At 44.1% G+C, this 25,697-nt stretch overlaps 1 protein-coding gene across 1 annotated transcript in view; it reads left to right on the forward strand.

The window, feature by feature from the left end:
* Positions 1-25,697, forward strand: part of TRMT11 (tRNA methyltransferase 11) — a 361,711-nt gene that overhangs the window by 135,239 nt on the left and 200,775 nt on the right. The window contains exon 10 of the mRNA XM_086926991.1: positions 10,502-10,571. Within this exon, the coding sequence (XP_086783117.1) occupies positions 10,502-10,571 (70 nt within the window). The remainder of the gene's footprint in view (positions 1-10,501; positions 10,572-25,697) is intronic.

A 25,697-nucleotide genomic window follows, 5' to 3' on the forward strand; every position in this document is an offset into this window, starting at 1 on the left:
TGTTAGCTTTCGAAGATGACCTAGGATCCTTAATAGTATTTGCCTGTGATGTCAGGTTCGGACGGCGTAAATATTGCTTATTCAGCAAACCTTGTTAGAAGGGACATGATGCAGAAATCAGAAAATTTCAATAGAACATTTGGGGATGATGGTAAAAGCTGATCAGTTCCGGAATCACTTCTTGATCTGGTTAAAATTATACTTGATGGATCCGACATAGGAGATCAGTATTCCTGTGAAACAACCAGTACCAATATAGCGTTGTATTTTTCCGAATTACTAATATTTAACAGTGTAAAGAATTCAAGAAAAGACTCTTCAGTTCCTAGACATAACAGCAACAAAGAAATACCTCTGCCCATATACATTGCTCTTTCTGTCCACAGTCACACGAGAAATTGAGAACTTAAAAACAAGTTCCATAAACAAGGTATTTGTATTTCATATGACAGGGTTTTGCAAATATCTGCTGACTTATAGCATTTGCGCACTGCATGAGAGTGAATAAGTTGTGTGTCCACCAAAACTGAACTTGCAAGTACCCACCAGTGGAAATATTGATAACATAGATCACATCCCAAGTTCCATCACAGCTAAGGACTTTTCCATGTAACAGCAATTGCTCTGACACAACACCCAGAACAAGAACTAGAAAGAATTGATCATGGTATTGTGTTGATTAATCCTAATATGAAAAAGTCAAAACAGATTTCAAATCTTCTGGTACTGTGTACAAACATCACGCTAGCTTCAGTGAACAATACAGATGATCATGTTCCATTACTATCTGTAGCAGCAGATCGGCAAAGTGAATGAGTTGATGCTGCTAGCACTCATGAATATAAATGGCTTGAAAGAGTTTCGCACAATGTAGAGAGTGGAAATATTTCTTCTGATGAAAGCATATCTTGGGCAGCATATCATCTATCATTGCTACTTCCTATCAATAGACCACTGTCAACTACTGCATTGTTTTTTTTTTCTTTTCTTTTTTGTCCTCATACATGCCTCCAGCAGATATAACCTCAAGGTGGGATCACACCGTGCAACTTGCACACTTAAATTACTTGGATTCCGCCCTCGATGGAATGTGCAAAGCATACAGGGATCTCCCAGAGGCAGGCTATTTCTTAGTCCAACTCCCCTTTCGACACGTTACCTGGGAGGACCAGGCCAATAACCACTGGCATAATCATTGGACTTTGGTTAACTTTCGGCCCAAGTTCTTAAAGCTGACCACACTTTGCTAGCGCTTTCGTCACCACACAGCAAGTCTGACTGACTTATCATCATGACATTCCTCAGGCAGTCTGCAAATTTTGGAGGTGCCTCCGACTTCCACTCTCTACATATTTCTCTCCTTGCGATTACAATTACATAGAAGATAAATTGAGTGGCTGGGTTGTTTAGTACGTACCCTAAGGGGAGCCCAAAAAAAACTAATCTAGGACAACATGTGATTGATGTTAACAAAACCTCTTCTAAAAAACCACACACCTGTCTCCAATAACTGATGATTTGTGGACACTCTAAAAACATATGTAGGTCATCAGCTGCTCCCAGCTTACACTTTGGGCAACAGTAACTCTCTGCTGATAACCTGGAGAGCTTGGCCGGAGTCCAATACACCCTATATGTTGTGTATAGGTGGTTCCTTCTGAGGTTAGCTGGTTTGATTGTTTTTTGAGATATAACAAATGCATCAGTCCAAATTTTCCTGACCTCCTCTGGGTTACCTACTATACCACTACTCCAAAGGTTGGATATCTCGGACGTTAAAGTGTCATTAGCCCCAATCAGAATATTGTACCAGAAGGCAACCTCTTGTTTCCAGACACCACCTCTGTTCATGAGATCTAAAAATTGAGGCTCCTCCTGCGACCCCCAATCTTGTCTCGCCCACCATGAGGACAGCTGATAAAACTTAAATCTTGTTAAGGACCCCCCAGTTAAGTTGACTAATGAGTCCCAGTCCAGCAGTTGGAAGTTGGTACTAAGGTCTGCCCACTTTACTACGCCTGCCTCTCTCAATGGGGTTGCCAATCTGTCTAGGAGACAATCCGGAGTGCCGGGTGAGTCCCAGATTGGAGCATGCATATTATAGTAGGGGATTTGCGAGACTTTCCGAAGGTACAGCCAGGTTCTTAATGCAGCCTGCAGAATTTTCAAACGCACCTTTTTATAAAATTTTGATGTCCAAATTTGTAAAGAAAAAAGTCTGTGCTGAGTGATTGGTCAGATAACAGTGACTGGAATAGGCGACCATGCGAGGAAGAGTCAAGTCTGTTAGCCAAAATTCTAAAATTCTTATGCTGAAAGGCATAGCAATACATCAGGAGATCTGGTAATGCAAGGCCGCCCAGCTTCAACCCCCTTCTCAGTTTCCTCCAAGCGATTCTGGGAGATTTAGTGGCCCAGATGAATGAGCCAATTTTACCTTGTAGCTTGGCAATGTCTTTGAGGTCGAAAGATAATGGTATGTTGTTGAAGAGGAAGGTTATTTTAGGGAGAATGATAATTTTTATGAGGTTCACTCTTCCATAGATGTTCAAAGGGAGAGTCGCCCATCTTGATAGTGACTTACTGACTTCCTTTACAACATTCTGCCAGCTGGTTTTGGCGGTATCTGCTAATTTCTGAGTAAGCTGTATCCCTAAATACCTCATTTTTTGTCTAGTGCCCTGTACTGGGGGGGGAAGTATTCCAGCTCATGATTTCGGTCTTCTCCTTGTTTATTTTGTAACCCGATACCCTCCCGAATTCTTCAGACAGTTTAAATAATAAGGGGATCGATTCTGTAGGGTTGGTGGTGTAAAGGAGAAGACCATCTGCATATAATGCAGTTTTAAGTTCAACCTCCCCCATTTTAAAGGGCAGAATGTTAGGATCTGATCTCAGAGAGCATACAAAGGGCTCGATGTAAACATCGAACAGTAGGGGAGACAAGGGACATCCCTGCCTAGTGCCTCTGGCGATGTTAAACCAGTCCGTCATGCCCCCATTGATCAAGACTCTGGCGCGAGGTTCCTTGTAAAGGAATTTAATTCCCTCGATGAATAAGGATGGGAACCCTAGCTTAGCCATGGTCTCCCAGAGAAAAACCCAGTTTACCTGGTCGAACGCCTTAGCGGCATCTATCGCTACAATTGTTAGAGGAAGGCGCCTTTCTTCTGCGAGATCTATTGCCCCCAATACCTGAAAGGTAAGTTCGGTCAGCTGTCTACCTGGTATGAAGCCTCTCTGATCATGGTGAATTACTGACTTTATGACTTTTGCTAGCCTTGAGGCTAGTAACCCGGAGAAGATTTTCAAGTCAGAATTCAAAAGAGAAATCGGCCTATAGGATTCTATCCTCTGGGGGTCCTTGTTTGGTTTAGCTATTAATACGATCGTAGCTTCAAGCCAGGAGGTAGGTGTATTTTCCCCTTGAAGGAGAATTCTGTTAAAAAGTGATACGAGGACGGGCAGGATTGCTTCTAAGTTGTCTTCGTACACTTCTGATGGTAGGCCATCTGGGCCTGCCGCTTTCCCCCGACTCATCTTCTTCATTTGCACCCTCACTTCTCCTTATGTAATCTCACTAGTTAGTAAACTCTTAGCCTCATCGTGTAGTTGAGGCAGATCTATCCGGCCCAGCCAGGAATCCACTGCCTCTAATTCAATGCCACCGGCCTCTTGGTAAAGGTCCTTAAAGAATCCTCTTGCTTCCTCCCTGATCAGATCATCCCCTGTTAACTTAATCCCAGATGTTTGATGGATAAGCAAGTCTATGTTGTTCCTACTCTTCTCTGCCCTCGCTTTCCAGGCAAGAAGGGCTCCACATTTCTCCCCATACTCAAAGTTCTTCATTTTGCTAACCTCCCATCTGTCCTTAATAGCTTTGTCGCTTCTTGCCTGGAATTTGGATTGGAGATCCAGGAGTTCTTTTTCTAACCTTGGGATACATTCCCTGTCTGTTCGGACTGCTAATTGCAGCTCCAGTTCCTTCTTTTTGATTCCTTCGAGGTCTTGGGTTTCTCTTGTCCTTGATGATTTTCTTTTAAAAGACATCATGGAGCTCAAAATACCCCTCGATTACGCCTTGAAGGAGTCCCAGACGAGTTGTTCTGTACCTTATCCTGTATTGAAAAGTATTGAAAAGGAAGAACTCAGTTATGCTTTCTTTGATCTTGGACAAAGTCTGATTTTCCAACATGAGAGTTCTGTCCAGGGTCCATCTGGCCACAGTGGGCTTAAATCTGAAGTTCACTATAAGTTCTATCACTGAATGGTCAGAGATACCTAGCGGTGTATGGGTTACTGACACTAAGTCGGGGTTTAAAGAGCGGTCTAACAGGAAATAGTCAATTCTTGAGTAGTGTTTATATTTTTTGCTATAGAAGGCATACTCTTTAAGAGCACCATATTTAACTCTCCATGCGTCTAGGATGTTAAAGTCTTTCATAATATTTCTTAAAATACGGAGGGAATTTTTTGGAGTAGAATATTTTACTCTAGATGTACGATCCAACATACTATCAAAAACCAGATTAAAGTCCCCTCCTAATATTACTGGCGCATTATACTGTAGTAGACTTCCTTCCAACTTCAGAAGGAAGTTGGAGTTATCCTCGTTGGGACCATAATACACCGCACAGGTGTAAGGGGCATTATCTATTAACAAAGCCGCCACTAACCATCTTCCGGACTGATCCGTGTCCCATTTCCGGACTTTTATTCCCTTGTTAGCTCTTATAATTATGGCTACCCCCCTTGTTACCCCCTTTTGCCCTGAACAGAGTACCTCTTCTACCCAACATAGCTTACTAAAAACTTGTTTACACAGCTTTGCCTCTAAGTGTGTTTCCTGTAGTAAACAGACTGAGGCCTCTGAATTTTTTTAAAATTCGCACACCCTAGCTTGTTTTTTCACGCTCCCAATTCCATTGAGATTCCAGGAGAGGATTTTTTTACTACTCAGCCTGCTAACAGCCATGATATTCTATACAAAAAGTGACATTCCCACCTTCCAGTGTGCTGACTGACTTGCTGGTTTTTACATTATATGAGGATTTTTTATTTTTACCCTTCCCCCCCTAAACCCATCCCTAACCCACCCGCAGGGAACCCCCCCATCAAAATAGGCGCTGGTCTCGCCTATGAGGAACCCCCAGCTCCTGCGGTACTGCAGACTAATATATAGCTGGTGCAGGATTAACATGTGCATAAGACATTTTTTTTTTCTCCCTAAACCAATTTTTTTTTTTTTTATATACGATTATTTTATACCTGTGCTCTCTCTTTTTTGTTTTGGCTAGATTTGCTAGCGTGAAGGAGGAGATTCTTTACTTAGATTTATCATTAGAACGAACACTGAAAGAAGACCCCCTTTTTTTTTTCAATTAATTATTCCCCTCCCCTTGACATATCTTCCATCTATATTATATAGTACTCTGTATTTACTGGTTTCTTATACACTTTTGACTTTATTATTGACTAACCGCAACTTCTCAATTTAGTTCACCACTGTGGCAGCTCCACCATCAACTAATTAATACCTTATGGCAGGCTATTTTCTCATTTTTGATAAGAGATCCTCTACCTCCTCTGGGTGGTTACAATTATACATTTTGTTGTTCCACATAACCTTTAACAGTGCGGGAAACTTCATCTGGACCTGTGCTCCTAAAGACCTGAGTTCTGGCATCCTGGAGCCTAATTCCCACTGTCTCTGGGCAGTGCGACCCCTATATCAGAACGAATTAAGTAAGGATTGGCTCGATGATGTAAAGAAGATCTAGAGAGGCACCTATTTAAGATCAATTCCTTAATGCTGTAAGTTTGAAAGTTAACCAATATTTTCCTTGGGGCCTTCCGGTCAGGATGTAACCTAAAGGGGTCTCTGTGCACTCTCTGAATCTCTGATTCCAAATCGATGTCTGGCCGATCCTTCAGAACGCCTTCTCGTAGGAGCTTGCACACAAAGCCCTTAATGTCTTCAACTTCCTCTCCTTCAGGAATTTTCAAGATTCGGAGGTTGTTTCTGCGTGTGTGCATTTCAAGTTTCTCTATATCCATCACTAATGAACGATTTTGTACCTTTAGAGAACTTATATCTTTAGCGTTACCCAGCGCGGTGTTGGATAATAGACAAACCTTAGATTCTAACACATTTGTACGGACAGATATGTCCTCTAATTTTGCTTCGAGATGATCGAATCTATTGTGAAGGCTCCTCTGATTATTTTCCGAGATCTCAAATTTCCTCATGAGATCCTCCCTGAGGGATTTAAATAAGGAGCCTTCACCTTCAGACTGAGTTGTTGTTAAACCCTCATGTAGTTGGAGGGTCCTGGAGTCTTGAATGGGACCCGCTGAAGCCTGTGCTGATGAAGGTGGTGAGAGACTAGACAGCCCGATTGGTTGCGAGGGTGGTTGGGAAGGCGCTAGGAGAACCTGTGTGGGGTTTACTACAGGCACTGGAGAGCCCGCACTACCAGTTGTTACTATAATAACAGGCTCCGCTTCCTTTTGTGCAATTTCGAGAGGTGTGTACCGGTTTTCCAGCCTTATTACTGCTGACTCAGGTACGAGTTCGGGCTCATGCTGGGACTGGGACTGGGACTGGGACTGAGGCTGGGACTGAGACTGACACTGAGACAGCGTACCCTCACTCGCCTTTTCCTTAGGATCCGCCATGCGCTCCATGATTTTAAAATAAGCCTCAAGCGATGGAGTGTTTCTTTGAGATTGACCGGTCCCCTTTGATGCCCCGGCTTTCTTTACTCCTAACTGTCCCTTCTTTTTTAAAGGAGTTACAGGTGATGGACCACCTCTCTCCAACTGGTCAGCAGAGTTCAGTACCCCCTTTAACTTCAGGTCTTGCTTGGACCTAAGTAGATATCTGTTTCGATTAAATACAGATTTTTTCCCCCGAGGTCTCACTTCGACCCTCAGCTGATAGATTGGGAACTATTTTAGAACAAGGCTCCACAACCCCGTTGTGTTTGGTAAAGGCTGGGCTGATTTAACAGATGACACCAGTTGCACATCCATACAGCTCCCCCCTTTAAAAACCGCCTTACCAGTGTTTAGGATGATTGCTCCACTTGCAGTTTGCTCGGATATTTTTACCTGGAGCCGGTAGACAGGTCCACGAAATTGAATAGAGATAAGTGCAGCTTGTGCACGAGACCACAACCTCACCCGCCGCTCACCGACGGAGAACGCTGGCTTCGTTAACCCCGGTGAAGGTGCTCCTGACACTGGCCCAGGGGAGGATCGACTGCTGCTGAGCTCGACGCTTCCTACGCCTCCACACACCATGCGTCCTCGGGGTCCTAGCGCCTCTGAGCGCTGTGGTTGAATCTCCTGTTGAAACGACAGAACCGCAATACGTGTCGGAAAAGAGCCCAAAGAAGGAGAAAATAAAAGCCTGATTATCTCACCGCATAGGGAGATCAAAACCGCCTCCTGCTTTCGCCATTGTCATCTGCAGTACCGCTGAGCTACGGAGCTCCGCGACGGGCGTAAGCCTGCCGCCGCCATGTTCCCTCTGGTTTCTCCGCCCCAGCTGACCGTGTCAAGTACTGCATTGTTGCTGCTGTTCATAGAAAGTGCTTATTTAAATGCATTGTCTTGCATTGCATGAAAGTCATTAAGGAGCCTGTTCATTATCTCAATCCAGGGCAAACACCTTTTATTTCAATGGACTAGCCTCTCTTTACCCTAGCAAAACAAATTCAGTTAGATGTACCACATCTATATGGTAAAGGTAAATATGTTGTGATGATGGGGGAGGGACTTCATATCGAAATGACTTTCTTTAAAGTACTTGGAGACTGGCTTTCAAGCAGTGGATGGACCAGTATGTTGGTGTGAGTTGACATCACTACTATAGGTAAAGCTGATGTTGTATTGAAGGTTTTACACTTGCCCTTACACCTCATGCTCAACAAATTACTGTTGCTGCATTGTACATATTACAGAGGAAGGCTTATCAAAGTTATCTAGATAGTCCGATTAAGAAATTAGGGAGTTTTCTAACTGGATTAAGTGGAAACCGAACAAGCACCCTCATTTCTAATTTTAGCCAATTGTTATGGATCTGCAGATACTTGCACGTGAATTTGTTTCTACAGTTAGCAAGGATAACTTTGATTTGTATGTTTAAGTACATGATCAAATGGTTCCATGGATGTTTGCTACAAATCTTAGTCACTGTTCTTGATGGCTGTCTGTCTACATTTGCGACAAGGCAACACTAGCAGAACGCCACACACACATATATTAAGAGTTTCTTAAAGGAAAGTTTGTTGTCAATAAAAGCAGCCACCTGTTCTCATCAATTGCTCTAGATCAAAATCATGAGCAGGAAACTGCTATTATCAAGGGAGAAAGAGGTCCTGTAGGTCTGACGGAAAATCCAGGAGCTCTCAGAAGATGGATGATATTTGAGCCCGAGATTTCCAGAGTTGTAAATGAGTTTGAACTACCATTCATGAATGCCAAAAAAAACAACCTGTGCCACCATGAATAAATACCTAGTGTACAAAGCGCTTTCACAAAAGATGCCAGATCTCTGCTGTACACAGTTGAGGAAGTTGTTAATATGTTTATAGAGGAGAACGGTGATCTATTCAATCTGGACAGCAACGAAGTTATGCCTGCTACAGTTATCACATTGGTTAAAAGCACATGAAATGGGTAGATTGCAATATAATTCCTATTTTCATGAGGTGTTACAAACGTGTTCGAAGTCCATAACAGATACAATAAAAAAGGAACAAACTTCAATTTCTCAGTACCAAGCAGTGTAAAACCTCTGAGGTCAAAGACAAACGATACTCGTTAAAAAGTAATTCCAATCTGTTTGCTAGATTATATATTGGTTGTCAGGTTAGAAATGGTAATTAGAAAGCATTTTTCGAGCATGAAAATCAGTCTTCTGTGCCATATATATCTGTAAAAGGAAAATTCAGAGAAGGACAGAAGTCGTAGCTATTGGATGGCGTTGACAGAAGTACCACTATACACAACACTGCTCCAAAGGTAAATGTCAATATGAGATGGTACAGCTATAGTAAATATGCTGCCTCCCAAGTCTTGTAAAACACTTGATAATTATGCTTTGATAATTTTGAACCCTACATAGAAACTCAAGCAAGAACGTGAAATGATTGGATCTTGTGTCGAATACATATATTAGTGATTCACTCAGGCACTAGCTGCTGCGGTGCGGAAATATGTCTCCCTAGTGCTCCTTTTCCCTAAGAGGCGAATCGCTTGCAGGTGGGGTAGAGGGACAGCTCCCAAGTTTAAAGACTGGTTGCAAGACCTTATCTGTTGCCAAGACCAACTACACACTTATGCCGAGCTCTTGCCACCTTCTTCCCGTCCCGCGACATATGGGCTCCACTCCAAACATATCTCCTGGAGCAGACCACCACCACAGACACATTCACTGAGCCCTGACCTCACGAAAAGGGGTCGACTGAAGAAAATGCAAGCTGAAGCACATTAACTCTCACTTAGGTTGGGGATAACACACAGGGGGATGACAGGGACTAGGGAAGTGACACTTGTGATGCTACCAGTACGTCCATGCTATCTGAATGGATAACTTATAATGTCAACAATGTTTAAGTGGTAATTTTTATTTCTTCAGGTTTGTTTATTATAATCACAGCCCTAAAAAGACATTCGCCAAAATGTTACACCTGACGCGCCCGGCCCGACGTGGTTGCAGGCGGCTTGCTGTGTATTTTTCCACTGCCTATACTGCTATACCCAATGCTACATTGCGCTGCCGGCCTGAATAGGGTTGTAGGCACTATGCTGTGTTCGATAATTTTAGCCTAGAATACACATTTTTGAAACCTTATGCATGCTGATTCTCCCCCAACCTCCAGAATTCTCCCTTTCAGTCTGTATGTCTCTATTTTGGTCCAAGTGTGTGAAAGTGAAGCTAGTGAATCAGTTGTCTCTTTAATGACTGGTTAAGCATTATGAGCTATGATAGGTTCCCAGATATTAAAAACAAGCATTGCCTGCAGCAAGCTTAAATCCATGCTTCAATACTTTCCGAATGACTTATAACAGCGTCTTTGTGAGTTCAGAACTGCCCCACTTTGCAAACATGGACCATTTTTTTAGCCATCTAATTCAGTAATGTAGGCCACTTTTATTTTGGTGGGAAACATAGTAACTATAAATTAGAGAGATCAGCACATTATTCATTGATGCCGGGAATGCGCAGATACAGGTGCTTCCCTTAATGCTCACTTGGCCTGTAGAGGCTCTCCGCCAACCCCATGTTGGGAACCCCAAACAGGCACAATTTGGCATCTTCTCCTTCTTCCTGCCTTTTGATTAGATTGACTTTCCTGGCAGAAACATGGATAACATACACTTGACTATCCCGATTACAGTTCTTTCTACAACACATAGTGCATACTATGTATTTGGTGATCTGATGCATGTGCATGCCAATTGATTTTTTATCATTTTTATATTTATACAGCTCCGTACGGCATAAGGGAGGCAACAAGAAAAACAGGTTCACAAAAAGAAATTATAAAAACAGAAACATGGTAAGTAAATCTTGTCTTTATTTCTTCTTTTGTTATTCTGTAGTGAATAATTTTTTAATAGTCATAAAAGCACTTAATCAATATATAACCAACCGGGATTTACACTTAGAATTCATACATATATTTGTGTAAAAAATATACAAAATGATCTTATCAAGAACCATCATTTTCTTAAACCTAGAAAGGTTAAGATGCACATTAAGAAGTTTTTATATAAGGTAAGACCTAAATGAACTATAACTTAAACATTAGTACAACATTAAAGACAACTTAATTTCATCTCAGTCGAATGAGCTAGTGATCTCAACCACCTATACTCAAAAGGTTAAAAGTATTTCTATACTGACTAGTAAATTTGATAAAAGAACATACTGCCAGACGGGTTAACTGAAGATTTACAGAAAAAGTAGGGCAGGTCTAAATGTTTTGAATTACAATCTCGGAAGGAGTGGAACTAAAGAAATACACGAAAATGTCTGGTAAAAATTGCAGAAACTTCCCAAAAACATTTTATAATGCAATCTCTATCCAATTTTCTTAGCTCCAAAGGATTATCAAAGATGGATACTGTAATCAATTTAAGAGTTGTAGCCATAATGCATCACAGCAAAGGGATCTAAATTCCCTATTCACATGATAATCAGTCCTCTATTATATTTTTATTCACCAAGGCATGATCATTATACCACATCAAAGACCATAGTAATAGAAGGGCTCATTTAATCTGGTCTTCCATATAATCCAAGCCCAACTCTTGGTGAACAGCATGTTGCGGGTTACTCATAGGAACCACCAGAATGCACCTGCAAACCTGGTTTTCATCTAGCTATAGGCTAATAACGTCACTATACCCTAGATGTAAGAGCAATAGGTCAAGATTAGTATACATTGTCTTTTGTAGATTTCCACTAATAGATCAATTGTCTGTCTATATTACAAACCAGATTTAAAGGAAACGCAGCACTTTGAGTGAATCACTGTTTCCTGGTTGAAGACAAAGCCTAGGAACTTGAAAGGTCAAACGTTACCCTCAGATAAGGGAACTTGTTGATCTTTTCTTTGGATTTACCCTTCATGGATTAATACCTAGACTTAAGTTTTTTTTTGACAACTATAAGGCGCCCTTGCCATGCACGAAGCATGCACGATTGGCTGAGTGAACTAGTTATTTATTATTTCCACGACGCCTGAGATATGTTTCGGTTTTAGGGGAAACAAAGTTGACTTGTTTATGCGGTTGTCAGAAACTAATCCCTTCTTGTTTATACAAGAAAGTTTCTAGTGACCTCTGAGTTAGACGGCACACACACAATTAAGTTTAGTATACTCGATAGAAACATACTGACCTCAGTCCTATGTCAAATCTATTCCTACTATTCAAGTAGGTCCTTTAGAGGAACAGGGAACAGGAGTTTACTCCCATTACTTCCTAATTCCCAAAAAGGACGGGACACTAAGACCAATTCTCGACCTCAGGCCCCTCAACCATTACATACAATAAGATCATTTTCACATGATCACTCTACAACAAGTACTCCCACTACTACAACAGGGAGACTTTCTATCAACACTAGACCTAAAGGACGCCTATTTTCATGTTCCTATACATCCTGCGCACAGGAAGCATCTAAGGTTTGTCATACAAGGACAGCACTATCAGTTCAAAGTCCTTCCATTCGGGGTCACAGCAGCACCGCAAGTGTTTACAAAGTGCTTAGCAGTAGTAGCAGCACATCTCAGAAGGCAACAGATACATGTCTTCCCTTACCTCAACGATTGGCTCATAAAAGCAAAATATTTCAACCAGTGTGTACAACACACAAAACAAACAATTCAGACATTGCCCGACTTAGGGTTTACAATAAACTACACCAAGTCGCACCTAGAGCCTTCGCACGTTCATCAATATCTAGGAGGTACCATAGACACATCTACAGCTCTAGCGTATCCCAGTCAAGCCAGGATACAGAGCATTCAGACCTTAGTCTCCCTTTTTCAACACCAGCAGTCTCTCCAAGCCAGAGTGTTCATGAGACTAATAGGCATGATGGCGTCTTGCATCTTCATAGTTCCTCACGCGAGACTGCAAATGCGCCCATTACAAGAATGTCTAGCACAACAGTAGAATCAGGCTCAAGGTCAGCTCACAACCTGGTGTTGGTAGGCAGCCGTACATATCTCTCTCTGCAATGGTGGAACACCAAAAACTTGACAAAGGGACGGCCGTTCCTAGACCCTGTTCCACAGATAGTGCTCACAACAGATGCATCCCTCACAGGATGGGGAGCCCATCACTTGCATTATACTACACAAGGCCAATGGAACAACCAACAGAGACCGTTCCATATCAATCATCTAGAGCTGCTAGCAATCTTTCTAGCACTCAAAACGTTTCAGGTACAAGTACGAAACAAAGCTGTCCTAATCCGGACGGACAAAATGACAGCCATGTATTATATACAAAAACAGGGGGGGACACACTCTGCAACTGTCCCAGCTTGCACAGAACATTTGGAGATGGGCCATTCCTCAAAACATACATCTGACAGTAGAACACCTTCCAGGAATTCACAATCAGATAGCAGATCTGTTGAGTCGTCAGTCACAACAGATTCACGAATGGGAGATACACCCACAAGTACTTCAACCATTCTTCCAAAGGTGGGGGCATCCACAGATAGATCTGTTTGCCACCCACGAAAATGCAAAATGCCCAACCTTCGCCGCCAGGTTTCCACACCCACGGTCGGAGGGGAATGCGATATGGATGAACTGGTCAGGCAGATTTGCGTACGCTTTTCCGCCTCTCCCACTCATTCCACTAGTAGTACGCAAGCTCAGACAACAGTCTCTCAAACAAATACTAGTGGCTCCCACATGGGCACGTCCGCCGTGATTCACCACACTACTAGATCTCTCACTGGTTCCACATCAGAAATTACGGCTCACTCGATCCCTGTTAACACAGAACCATGGAGAAATAAGACGCCCAGAACCAAGCCAACTGAATTTGGCGATCTGGCTCCTGAAGTCTTAGAGTTCGGTTACTTAAACCTACCACCAGACTGTATGAACATAATTAAAGAAGCTAGAAGACTCACTACCAGAGCATGTTATGCCGCTAAGTGGAAAAGATTTGCAATATATTGTAACAATAATCACATTGATCCACTGGATGTTTCCATCCAAAATATTATTTGCTACCTTCTACACCTACAAAGGTCCAATTTGGCTTACTCTTCCATAAGCCTGCATCTGGCAGCAATTGCAGCCTATTTACAGAATAGGCAACATCTATCTCTATTTAGAGTACCTGCAATCAAAGCTTTTATGGATGGATTAAAATGAATAATCCCACCTAGGTTGCCACCTGCTCCAGTTTGGAACCTAAATGTGGTCCTTACAAGACTTATGGGACCCCCTTTCGAGCCTTTACACAAGTGTGAGTTGCAATTCCTAACATGGAAAACTGCTTTGCCATCACCTCTCTCAGAAGAGTTAGTGAAATACAAGCATCCACAATACAAGAGCCATTTTTTCAGATACATACTAACAAAGTGGTTCTTAGACCTAATCCTAAATTCCTGCCAAAAGTAATTACCCCTTTTCACCTTAACCAACCAGTAGAGTTACCAGTGTTTTTTCAAAAACCGGATCTGTTGCAGAAAGTGCTTTACACACCTTAGATGTTAGAGGAGCTCTGTTATACTACACAGACAGGACTAAATCCTTCTGAAAGACAAAACAACTATTTGTATCTTTCTCTCCCCCACACAAGGGCAATCCCATCTCGAAAGGAGGAATTGCCAGATGGATTGTAAAGTGTATACAAATATGCTATCAAAAAGCTAAACGTACACTAACGGTTCCTCCTAGAGCGCACTCCACTCGCAAACAAAGAGCCTCTATGGCTTTCTTAGGAAATATACCACTAGAGGACATATGCAAGGCAGCAACATGGTCTACAATACACACCTTCACTAAACACTATTGTGTTGATGTGCAAGCCAAGCAGCAAGCTGCAGTAGGCCAAGCTGTCCTTAAAACACTATTTCAGTATGCTGCAACGGATACAAGCGACTACCGCTTCGGGAGACACTGCTGCACAATCGATGCTAAGTGTACGATCTGCAGCTCATATGCCTAGAACGGAAAATGATACTTACCAGTATGCATCTGTTCTTGGCATGTAGAGCTGCAGAGTCGTACACGCCCTCCCGCCTCCCCGGGACTTGTATCCCTTGACGCCCATTGGGCTAAGTTTGCGCATGATAAGACCCCTTTTATTATTATCCGTTCCAGTACTCATCTTACTTAGATGCACACGCATGGACATTCTTTCTCTTTACTTATACTAACTCCATCATTTCCCATCATGGCGAAAAACAATCTGAGGATGGAGTCGATGACCATGCGCAGTATTGTCCAAGGGAGGAGTCACCTATCTCGTGACTACAAAGACTTCTTCCAAGAAGACAACAACCTGCAATCATCCGAGCCCAACACCAGGTGGCGATCTATTGCTAAGTGTATGACTCTGCAGCTCAACATGCCAAGAACAGATGCATACTGGTAAGTAGCATTTTCCTTCTGGTAGAAACTCTATCTGAGCACAGATTTCTCACTGACCCCCTCATCCTCTTCTGTGATTGGGCTCTATCCATTAATCCCAAGTCTAGGAATCTGCACACTGGTCAAAGCCGATTAGCTTTGAAGCTCACAATACCTCAAAGCAATTGACGTCGGCGAATTGAAGTAGTGCCTAAATGGGCCTGCACATAATTTCAAGAGCGAAACATCAGAGTAGAGGCGCACACCCCCACCCATGACACACTTTTCTGGATCCCCTCTGATGCCTGAAGAATATTCAGAACGTCAGGAATATTTGGTTAGATAAAGTCTCGACCAGACTAAGCATTACCAAATGTAAGTAACTTGTTCATCAAACAAATTAATATTGTCAACCCAGTTTTCTATGCTTGGCAGTTACACTCGCTATATTTCAGCTCAAAATGTTTAAGTCATGAACAATAAAGGGTGTGGGCATGGAGTCAGTTGAGCTATCAAGCTGCTCATACCTAATACGTATCAGGGAGAGTGAGGTGTTCCAGTAAGGCAAGACAAGGTAGTCTTGGTGAAAGAAGTATTTATTTTCCTTAAGCAAATTTCATCCACGGCTCTAGCCCCCTGCTTCACCAAGTATCCAGGGTCAATTGGCCCTACTAACATTGCACAAACCATTCACAAAAAAACCCAAGAACAATTCTCTGTTTTCAATCCACCTTCCACTACATTTCCTTCCTAGGACAGGATGCCACAGAAAGCTCAAGCACATAGTTATTAGAAGTGGGAGAGTTATGACTAGCAAACCAATCTAATTGAGAATCAAAAGCTAAGTGAGCAGCACAAGCTCTGTCAGTCATTTCCTGGTAGATCAAAGAGCTCTGAGAAACAATTGTCAGTAGGAAGTTGGGGAGCCGAAAGGAGGTAGAAAATGGGGATGAAGAACAAGCCTGAATGGTTGATTTTAGATGTCTATAAAAGTAGCCCATGAACGAAATCTTCATGGTCCCTAACATACTGTCCCAAAAGCGTAGTTGCACAAGACCTCACGCTATATGGGTGTATCTAAAATTAACAATAATAAAGTTGCCATCAAAATGTTTATTCAGGGAGTCAACCCATCCCACCCTTCACTCAAACAATATGTCAATGTAAACACGAGAATTAGATTTTGCATTTCTATATAGCCAATGCGTAACCTTATTGTTTGATGAAGACTTCTCGCAGAAGTTTCCTCACCTTTTTCATATTCCCCAAGGGTGAGACTGGACCCATAACCTTTGCAGAACTTTCTCAGCTTGCCGCAAGGTAGCATAGTGTGGCCCCGCACTGACTCAATTCTGCTCTGGAAATGATGTGTACATAGGCACCACTCACCACTCAGTTCTTTCCATGCCTCCAGATGCAGGTCCGAAGCTCTCTTCTTGCCTCTCTGAGATGTTACCTCCAAAATGTCTTCAGTGTGCAACGGATGCTACCCCAGGTTTTAAACCCTGTATGGACTGGCCCAAACATATGTCTGTGACGGATCCCTGTAGTGCCTTGGTTTGATGACGACTCCAAGGCCTGCAGTGACTACATGTTGTGAACCCGCTGTGAAACTATACGTTGCCAACAGTGACTACATGTTGTGAACCCGCTGTGAAACTTTACGTTGCCAAACATAAGAAAACCTCTTGCTGGGACCTTTCCAAGTCACACTCCATGTCCAAGATTCGGTCTCGGTCTCTTTCCTGGAGTCGACAGAGCTGCTCCGGAGGCCGTTCTTCATCACGCTCCAAGTCTTCTAGAAAGTGAAAGAAACTCAAGATATTGAAGCAAGATATTTATCAGTATATGTAATAATATCTTTGAGACAAGAGGAATCTCTGGCATCATAACGTTAGAAAAACTGGTATTATTTCCTCCTCGTGCAGAATATCCTCAACATTAACATATGGTATAACTCAATGCGTCATACTATGTGCTAAATTCCCCCAAAATATATACAAATTCATGTAATGTAAAAAAGAATCGGCTTTATTTAACCCACAGAACAAGACTATGTTTCACAAGGGTCACATCAATCAAAGGTCAGACCTCTAAAATGTATTTGTCCTCATGTTATGTTATGTTACTGCATTTATAAAGCGGGCGTAAATCAAACGGTTTAATGGATCTATAGTGGGAACAAGTAGGTGAGATTTAGATTATGCAGTATTTTAGTAATATGCTTCTCTAAATAACCACATATTTAATGATTTCTTGAATTCTGGATAGCAAGCTGCAGATCTTACCTCAAGAGGAAAGGAGTTCCATGGTTTGGGGCTGAAAACTGAAAATCTGGTGCCATCCAGTCTCTTCTTCTTAAAGTTTGGGACTGATAAGAAGTTCAAGTGAGCAGAGTGGGTGTGTAGGGATGTACTTCAAGATTCGAAAGTTGATGAAGAAGAGCTTTTACTGTGAAATGATTTAAAGATGGTGCATCCCACTTTGAACGTTGTTCTCTGTTCTACAGGCAGCCAGTGGTTGCCTATAGATTAGACGGGCTTCCTGGTTCGGGACAATTTGAAGTCTTTTAATGAGGCCTTTGGGTAAACCAATGTAAAGCCAGTTGGAGTAACCTAGATAATGGCCTCAAAGGTGAGAAATGTTGCTTTTTTGTTTTATTTTGCGGAACGTGTGAAAGAGGAAATCACTGAGCTGATTTGTGGCTTCATGGATAGATCAGCATTGATGGTTATCCTGAGACTTTTTACTGCTTTTTTATCTGAGGGGGGGGGGGGGGGATCTCCCAGCTTGGGGGCCAGAAGTATCAGTCCTCTATTCAAGCTTATGTTTGTAATGATGACTTCAGTTTTTGCCGCGTTTAATCTTCAAATGGTTGCTGCTCATCCAATCATGGATAAACAGCATTGTAGATTGAAAATGCTCTTTAGATTTGGGGGAATTGTCTAGTTTGAAGAGTAAGTACATGTCATCTGCATTGTTATAAATGTTAAAATTAATATTTGGAGCGTGCGTACTAGGAGGCGGATGTATATGTTGAAGAGGTGAGGAGATTAGGAGGATCCTTGGGGGACTCCGCAATATGGGTGGGCCTGAGAAAAAGTGAATGGAGTTAGGCAAATAGACTGGGATCGGTCTCTTAGAAAGGAGATAATTCATTTGAGTGCCAATCACCCCAGTCCTGCGGACTTGGCACAGTCTACCAGGACGTTGTGGTCTACTGTGTGAAAGGCTGCAGATAAATCAAGGAGGACCAGACCTTGAGTGTCCCCTTCTGCTTGCATGTCATCCACCACCTGGAGTATGACTTCTTCAGTGGGCTGGGCCGGATACACATTAGCTTGGCAAGGCTCCAGAAATTCAGACTCTTTAATGAAAGTGCAACAATTGCGTGCCACATGTGCCTCTATTAATTTTACTAAGTAAAGTAAGAGGGGAATTGGGTGGCAGTTTTTCAAGGTGAAGGGGTCTTCACCATGTTTTTTTCTGGAGAGGTACCACTACTGCTACCTTGAATGCACTGGGTACTTTTCCAGAATTGAGGGACTGATTGCGAAGGAAAAAGACTGGATCTGGAATAGCAGAAAGAGCTTTTAATTTATTTTTGGGAGGACAAGGGGCATTTGGAGAGCTCGATTTTACATTTATCAGTAGGTTCTTAAGGCAATCCTTACATTTCTGGGAATGGAGATAGAGTGACAGGGTTCATGTCATCCAGATTATTCTGATTAGAGAGAGAGCTGGTAGGGAAGTTTGCTTTAATGGTCTTGATTTATCTATGAAGTAGGTATTGAGGGCATCACAAAGAGTCTGGGAGGGAGTGATGGGTAATGTCAAGGTTGGAAAGATTCGAAATTTTTCCAAATATCACGTATGATTTATTTGAGGACGAGACAATTCTGTTTGTGAAGAAAACAGATTTAGCCTGCTGAATGTGCACTTTTATATTGCTTAAGGTTTTGTAGATAGTGTCAGGCTTCTGCTGTATAAATGTCCTGCCATTTACGTTTGTGATGATGTAGGCCTAGTTTTTCAAGCTTTAAATCCTTTCTTCTTGACGTCCTTTCTTCTTGACGTCCTTTCTTGGCGTCCTTTCTTCTTGGCGTCCTTTCTTCTTGACGTTTGGACTGTTTTATTCTAGGTATGCACATGAGTATCGCTGGCTTTTGTGAGCCACTTGGATATCACCTTTCTGTATTGGTCGATGTCATTATCTTGATCAGGTGAGTTAATATCAGTGAGTTACAAAAGGAGTTTAAGTTGACTCGTGATCAGCTTCTGGAAAGGAGTCCAGGCTGAGGTGGGGGCTTATGGGGAAATAGACCTGTCGGTGAGAATTTAATTGGATGATGGTCCGACCAAGTGCATGGGGTCACTGTGAGCCTGGCTTGTGATAGGACCAGGCTTGTGTGAGTGGGTATCTGCACCTGTTGCTCAAGATTTAAGTTCCTGGGATAATCCGAGAAATCGGAGGAGAGATGTCCTCCATTCTCATTGTTGTCCCAAAAGTTAAAGTCTTCCACCAGTACAATTTTGGCATGGATGACGAGAAAAGGGGAGATGGCTTCAAAATAGACTGGGGAAAATACTGCATGTATTCCTGGGTCGATAAGTGTGGGAACAAATAAAGGGGGGGGGAGCGTACGTTTCCAGTTTGATTTTCAAGATGTCTACTGCTGGAATATTTGAAGAGGCTAATTTGCTAAATTTCCAGGTATTCTTAATTACTGTGGCTACACCACCTCCTGCTTTACCAGGGATCGGTCAGCTTGGGTGATGTAGTAGTTGTCAGGTAGTGCGGCAAGAATATCAGAGGAGGATTTCTCTTGTTAATAGCAGAATGTCTGGGGATTCTGACTCAAGTAAATGGAAAAATTCAGTTTGGTGTTTCACTGTGGAGCATGTTTTTAGATAATAGATTGTAACTTTGTAAAGGGTAACACTATGGGTACTGTACGTGGAGCAGGGTTTCATGTTAGAAGAAGGGTCTAATATACCTCCAGCAGTTGGTGAGGTGGTAGTAGTATTGAGGATGCCTAATTCATGTAGTTTTTGTCTGACCGTGGGTCTAGGTCGTAGTTAGTGAGGTAAAGATTTTTAATGTCATTTAAGGAGTAGTTATAGATTTGGGCATAGTCAAGTCAAGTCAAAAGATTTATATAGCGCGCTACATACCCGGAGGGTCTCAAGGCGCTTGAAGAAGGGTGGGGAGTTATTTGTCGAATATCCAAGTTTTAAGTTGCTTTCTGAATGCTAGATGGTTCTGAGTGAGACGAAGGTGAGTGGGGAGTGAGTTCCAGGTTTTAGCTGCGAGGTAGGAAAAGGATCTACCTCCCATGGTGGTTTTATTGATGCGAGGTACGGTAGCAAGGGCTTGATTGGAGGATCGTAGCTGACGGGAGGGGGTGTAGAAGGAAAGACGTGTGTTGAGGCATTCGGGTCCAATTTCATAAAGTGCTTTGTGTGCGTGGGTTAGGAGTCGGAAAGTAATCCTCTTATTGACGGGGAGCCAGTGGAGGTTTTTCAGGTGACTAGAGATGTGGTCTTTACGCGGGATGTCTAGTATGAGTCTGGCTGATGCGTTCTGGATGCGTTGGAGTTTATTCTGGAGTTTTGCGGTGATACTGGCGTATAGGGTGTTTCTGTAGTCCAGGCGACTTGTAACCAGTGCATGGGTGACCGTTTTTCTGGTTTCGGTGGGGATCCAGCTAAATGTTTTTTTGAGCATGCGAAGAATGTTGAAGCAAGATGATGAAACGGCGTTTACTTGTCTGTTCATAGAGAGTGAGGAGTCCAGGATGACGCCCAGGTTCCGTGCGTGGTCCGTCGGGATGGGTGCTTTTCCAAGGGCCTCTGGCCACCAAGAGTCGTCCCAGGCGGAGGGGGAGGTACCTAAGATAAGGACTTCTGTTTTGTCTGAGTTCAGTTTCAGACGGCTGTGTTCCATCCACTCGGCTACTTCTTTCATTCCTTCATGTAGGTTAGTTTTGGCGGTGCTAGGGTCTTTGGTGAGTGATAGGATCAGTTGAGTGTCATCCGCGTAGGAGATGATGTTGAGGTTGTGTTGGCGTGCGATGGCCGCGAGGGGGCTCATGTATACGTTGAAGAGGGTGGGACTGAGTGAGGACCCTTGGGGTACGCCGCAGATGACTTCAGTGGCCTCTGAGTTGAATGGTGGGAGGCGGACTCTCTGGGTTCTTCCGGTGAGGAACGAGGTGATCCATTCCAGTGCTTTTCCTTGTATTCCGATGTTTCTGAGGCGCTGTAGAAGGGTGCTATGGCAAACTGTGTCGAAGGCTGCGGAGAGGTCAAGGAGGATGAGAGCGACTGTGTCTCCATTGTCCAGGAGAGTTCGAATGTCGTCTGTTGCTGCGATGAGGGCGGTCTCCGTGCTGTGTTTGGCTCGGAAGCCGGACTGTGAGGAGTCGAGGGATTTGTTTGTTTCGAGGAAGGCGGCAAGCTGGTTGTTGACAGCTTTCTCGATGACTTTGGCTGGGAATGGAAGGAGCGAGATGGGGCGGTAGTTTTTGAGTTCGGTGGGGTCCGCTGTGGGTTTTTTCAGAAGGGCGCTAAGTTCTGCATGTTTCCAGCTTTCCGGGAAGGTGGCGGAGTTGAGGGAGGAGTTGATGACGTCTCGAAGGTGTGGTGCTATGATGGAGTCTGCTTTGTTGAAAATGTGGTGAGGGCAGGGTTCTGTGGGGGATCCTGAGTGGATGGAGTTCATCAGACGGATGGTGTCCTCAGTGGAGATTGGGTTCCAGTCATTAAGGATGTTCAAGGGGGGTGAAGGTCCTGCAGAAGGTTGGGTGGGTTGGTCTCCGGGTCGGTTGTCGAAGCTGTTGTGGATGTCTGCGATTTTGTTGTGGAAGAACGAAGCTAGGGAGTCACAGAGGGCTTGAGAGGGGGTGATGTTGTTGGAGTTGGCTGAGGGGTTGGTAAATTCTTTGACGATGTTGAATAATTCCTTGCTGTTGTGGGCGTTGTTGTCTAGTCGGTCTTTGAATGCGGCTTTCTTGGCAGATCGGATTAGTTGGTGGTGTATGCGGGTGGCGTTTTTGAAGGCGTCCCTGGTGCTGGTGTTTGGGTCTTTTTTCCAGGCCTTCTCGAGGGAGTGACAGAGTTTCTTGGATTTCTTAAGATCATCGTTGAACCAGGATGCGTTTTTGCTGCCTAGTTTGATTTGACGTTTTTTCAGCGGTGCTAGGGTGTCGGCGCTGTTGGATAGCCATTGGGTGAGGTTAATGGCTGCTTGGTCGGGGTTTGAGGAGTGGGCAGGGGGGTTTTGGAGAAGCGATGAGGAGATCTGGTCGATGGTGATTTTGTTCCAGTTTCTTCGCATAGTAGGTTGAGGATGGTTGTGAGTTGTGGTCTTTTTGTAGATAAAGTGAACGCAGCTGTGGTCCGTCCAATGTAGAGTAGTGGTGTGACTGAAGGAGACATGTTTGCTGGAGGTGAAGATAGGGTCGAGTGTGTGCCCAGCGATGTGGGTGGGCGTAGTGACAAGTTGTTTGAGTCCGAGGTTGGCGAGATTGTCCAGAAGGGAGGTGCCATTGCTGTCATTGCTCTTTTGTAGGTGAAAGTTGAGGTCTCCCAGCAGAATGTATTCCTCGGAAGGGAGGGCGTGTGGGGTGATAAAGTCAGTGATAACGTCGCTGAAATGTGCACGGGGTCCTGGAGGTCGGTAGAGGAGTGTGCCTCTGAGTGTGGTTTTGGGGTCGGTGTGGATCTGGAAGTGAAGGTGTTCGGCGCTGGTAAGGTTGACGTCTGAGCTGGTTGAGATGCGGATGGAGTTCTTATGGACGATAGCGATGCCTCCTCCTGTTTGGTCGGTGCGGTCCTTACGGATGATCTTGTATCCTTCCGGGATGGCTATGGTGATGTCTGGAGCTGATGAGGCGTTCATCCATGTTTCTGTTAGGAAGGCGACGTCGGGAGAAATGGTGTCTAGTAGGTTCCAGAGGTCGATGGCGTGTCTGTGGACTGAGCGGGTGTTGAGCAGGATGCATTTTAGGTGGTTGGAGTCAGATCTCGGTTGTGTGATCGTGGATGAGGAGTTTTTCTTGGTGCCGTCGAACTTGCAGGAGTAGCAAGTGAAGGGTCCATGGGTGTGTCCAGGAGCGGCTTGGGCGCAGTTGGAGAGTCGGCCGGGGTTAAGGGCTAGGAGGGTGGAGGCGTCGTAAGTAATGCGGGAGGGCTGGGCATTGCGTGGACCAGGGGGTCTGGCGCTGGGCGCGGTCCAGGCGCGGACGGGCGTAGACGGGCTTACCTTTGGCGCACCTTCGGCGCGAATGGGGCGCGACCGCTGTGCGTGAACGCTGCGCGAACCCACAACTGTCATAAGTGGATGGAGAGGGGGGAGGGGCGAGGGGTGGTCAGCTGGGAGGCGGGAGCTGGGCGGGGACTGGTCGGGGAAGGCAAAGGAAGCAAACAACAACAACAACAGCAATAACAAAATGGCCTCAGCCGATATCTGACCGGAATGGGGCACAGAAATCGAATAGCGCGATCTTGATCAGGCACCGGTGAGATCAGGCAGACAACAGTAACAACAGCGCTGCAATATTCAAAATGCCAGGTGATTAATAGCAGCGTAGTTAGGCAGGCGGAGCGCTATGGCACACTAATGCACAACGAGGTTCCTTCCTTAAGGCAGTTCAATTCACACTCTGTGGGTACTTGCGGAAGAGCGAGGTGGGGATGAAGAGGCACTTCAGCAGGCAGGCGGAGCGGGGAGCAGCGTCTGGAGCGACCGTGTCTGTTGAGAACAGACTAGTCCCTGGCCCAAACTGGGCGCATAGGGCGCATTCGGGCTTGCCTTTGACGCGAGCAAGGCATAATAGACATTTAAAATTTCCGGGAGCCTATAGCTCCTTCAACGAATGAAAGGCAAGTAGATGATTGATACCCCCAGCTAGCTCAGATTGGTTCCCCTTGTACTTTGCGCCTCTGTGATCGGTGATAGTAAAAACAGGTGATTTTTAAAAATAACTAAGTGACAGCATCTTATTTAAGAACAGAAGCAGATTTGATCAGATTTAACAATAATGCGCTATACCCCACTTCTCAATTGTTACCGCTGTGCATACACAGCTTAATCTTGCAAAGCCGAGGCACATACAGTTAGGACAAAGCAAGGATTTTCGATTTCCCAGCTCTAATTTTATTGGGGTGTTCCATGTGTATTTTCCATTAGATTAAATCTACATGGAACCTACTATAGAGACTGATAGACCCCAGTCGGGGAGGGAAGTGCGTGGCTGACGTGGGCTACTGGGCATTAGCCATGGTGGTTGCAGTCCTATGCTACTGGTGTTCTGGGGTCCATATACTGTGGCTCTGCAAAATACTACCTTTCCACACTTACACATAAGCAGTCAAAGCCTTCTCTGGGAGGTAGTGGGGGGGGGGGCAGGAGCTCAGGACTCAACTGTCAACCAACAGACACAATAACGTATTGTCTAGCACAATTATTTTCGTTTTGGTTAAGAGAAAACAGTCAGCATAATGTGGTACTAGACAGCACAATTTGGAGTCTCAGACTCAAGCTTGTAATACTGTTTGCAATCTTCAGTGGGGTAGTATGCTCTTTCGGTGCTCTGCTCTTTCTAACAGAGTTTCCTAGTGTATAACATGGGGTAAGGCATTGGTTAAGTACAGGTACAGTTCAATCAAAATATCCCAAAGCTTAGATGCACACAATAGTTCAGTTCGATGTCATCAATTGAAGTTCACCCATTAATAGTTTTGAGTTTCTATGGCAGAGGCTTTTGTGTTTCCTCAGTCTCTTGGTCCACTCACAGTGTTGGCTCCACAGTTACCTGCATTCTCTAGATGCATTTTTAACAGTGCAGGACGGGTTGCTCCTGTGATGGGCGCTACTGTGACCATTCCCAGAACATCACAGATTGACAAGATCAGCACGGCAGCACATGTCTTCAACAATAGTAGCCTCTCTAGGCTAGGTACAGCTCACTTGGATGGCAGGTGCAGCCTCTGTGTAGGTCATCAGTAATTGGGTGTCATCATTGTCGACCTCCGGTCTAAACAGGGTTCTCATGTCGGTTGATGACAAGGAACATCGGACTAAGACGTGAATAGAGGAAGCATGTTATACTTGCTGCTCAGCCAGTGTGAGTGTGGTGTGGAATGTTGGATGAGTGATGATACTGTGGAATGTTGGATGAGTGAGGTTGGCAGTTGGTGTATGGGCTGAGCAGCACATACACTGCTCCTGGTGGGGCTCTCTTTACTTCTACACCTGAACTTACCATCATGAAGTTCGATCCATGATTATTCACAACACAACACCGTTCTCTCAGGCACAAGTCAGAATGCTGATCACTGATGATGCTCTACAATTTCATTGTTTTGGCGCAGCTTACAGTAACAACCCTATGGGAGATTGAGGGGCCCTTTATACACCGGTCACTCCTAGCTTCATTCTCTTATATTAGCATGCCCCTCTAGTGGTTCCTCGAGGTGGGAGCAAACTGGGCTTCCCCTCCTGGACAGAGTTTTCTCCTGCAGAGCTGGGCACTCTCCTTCCTTCTTTCAGCAGGCAGGCAAGCAGGACTA

This window comes from Lissotriton vulgaris, chromosome 6, assembly GCF_964263255.1.
Source record: "Lissotriton vulgaris chromosome 6, aLisVul1.2, whole genome shotgun sequence".
Lineage (NCBI taxonomy): Eukaryota > Metazoa > Chordata > Amphibia > Caudata > Salamandridae > Lissotriton > Lissotriton vulgaris.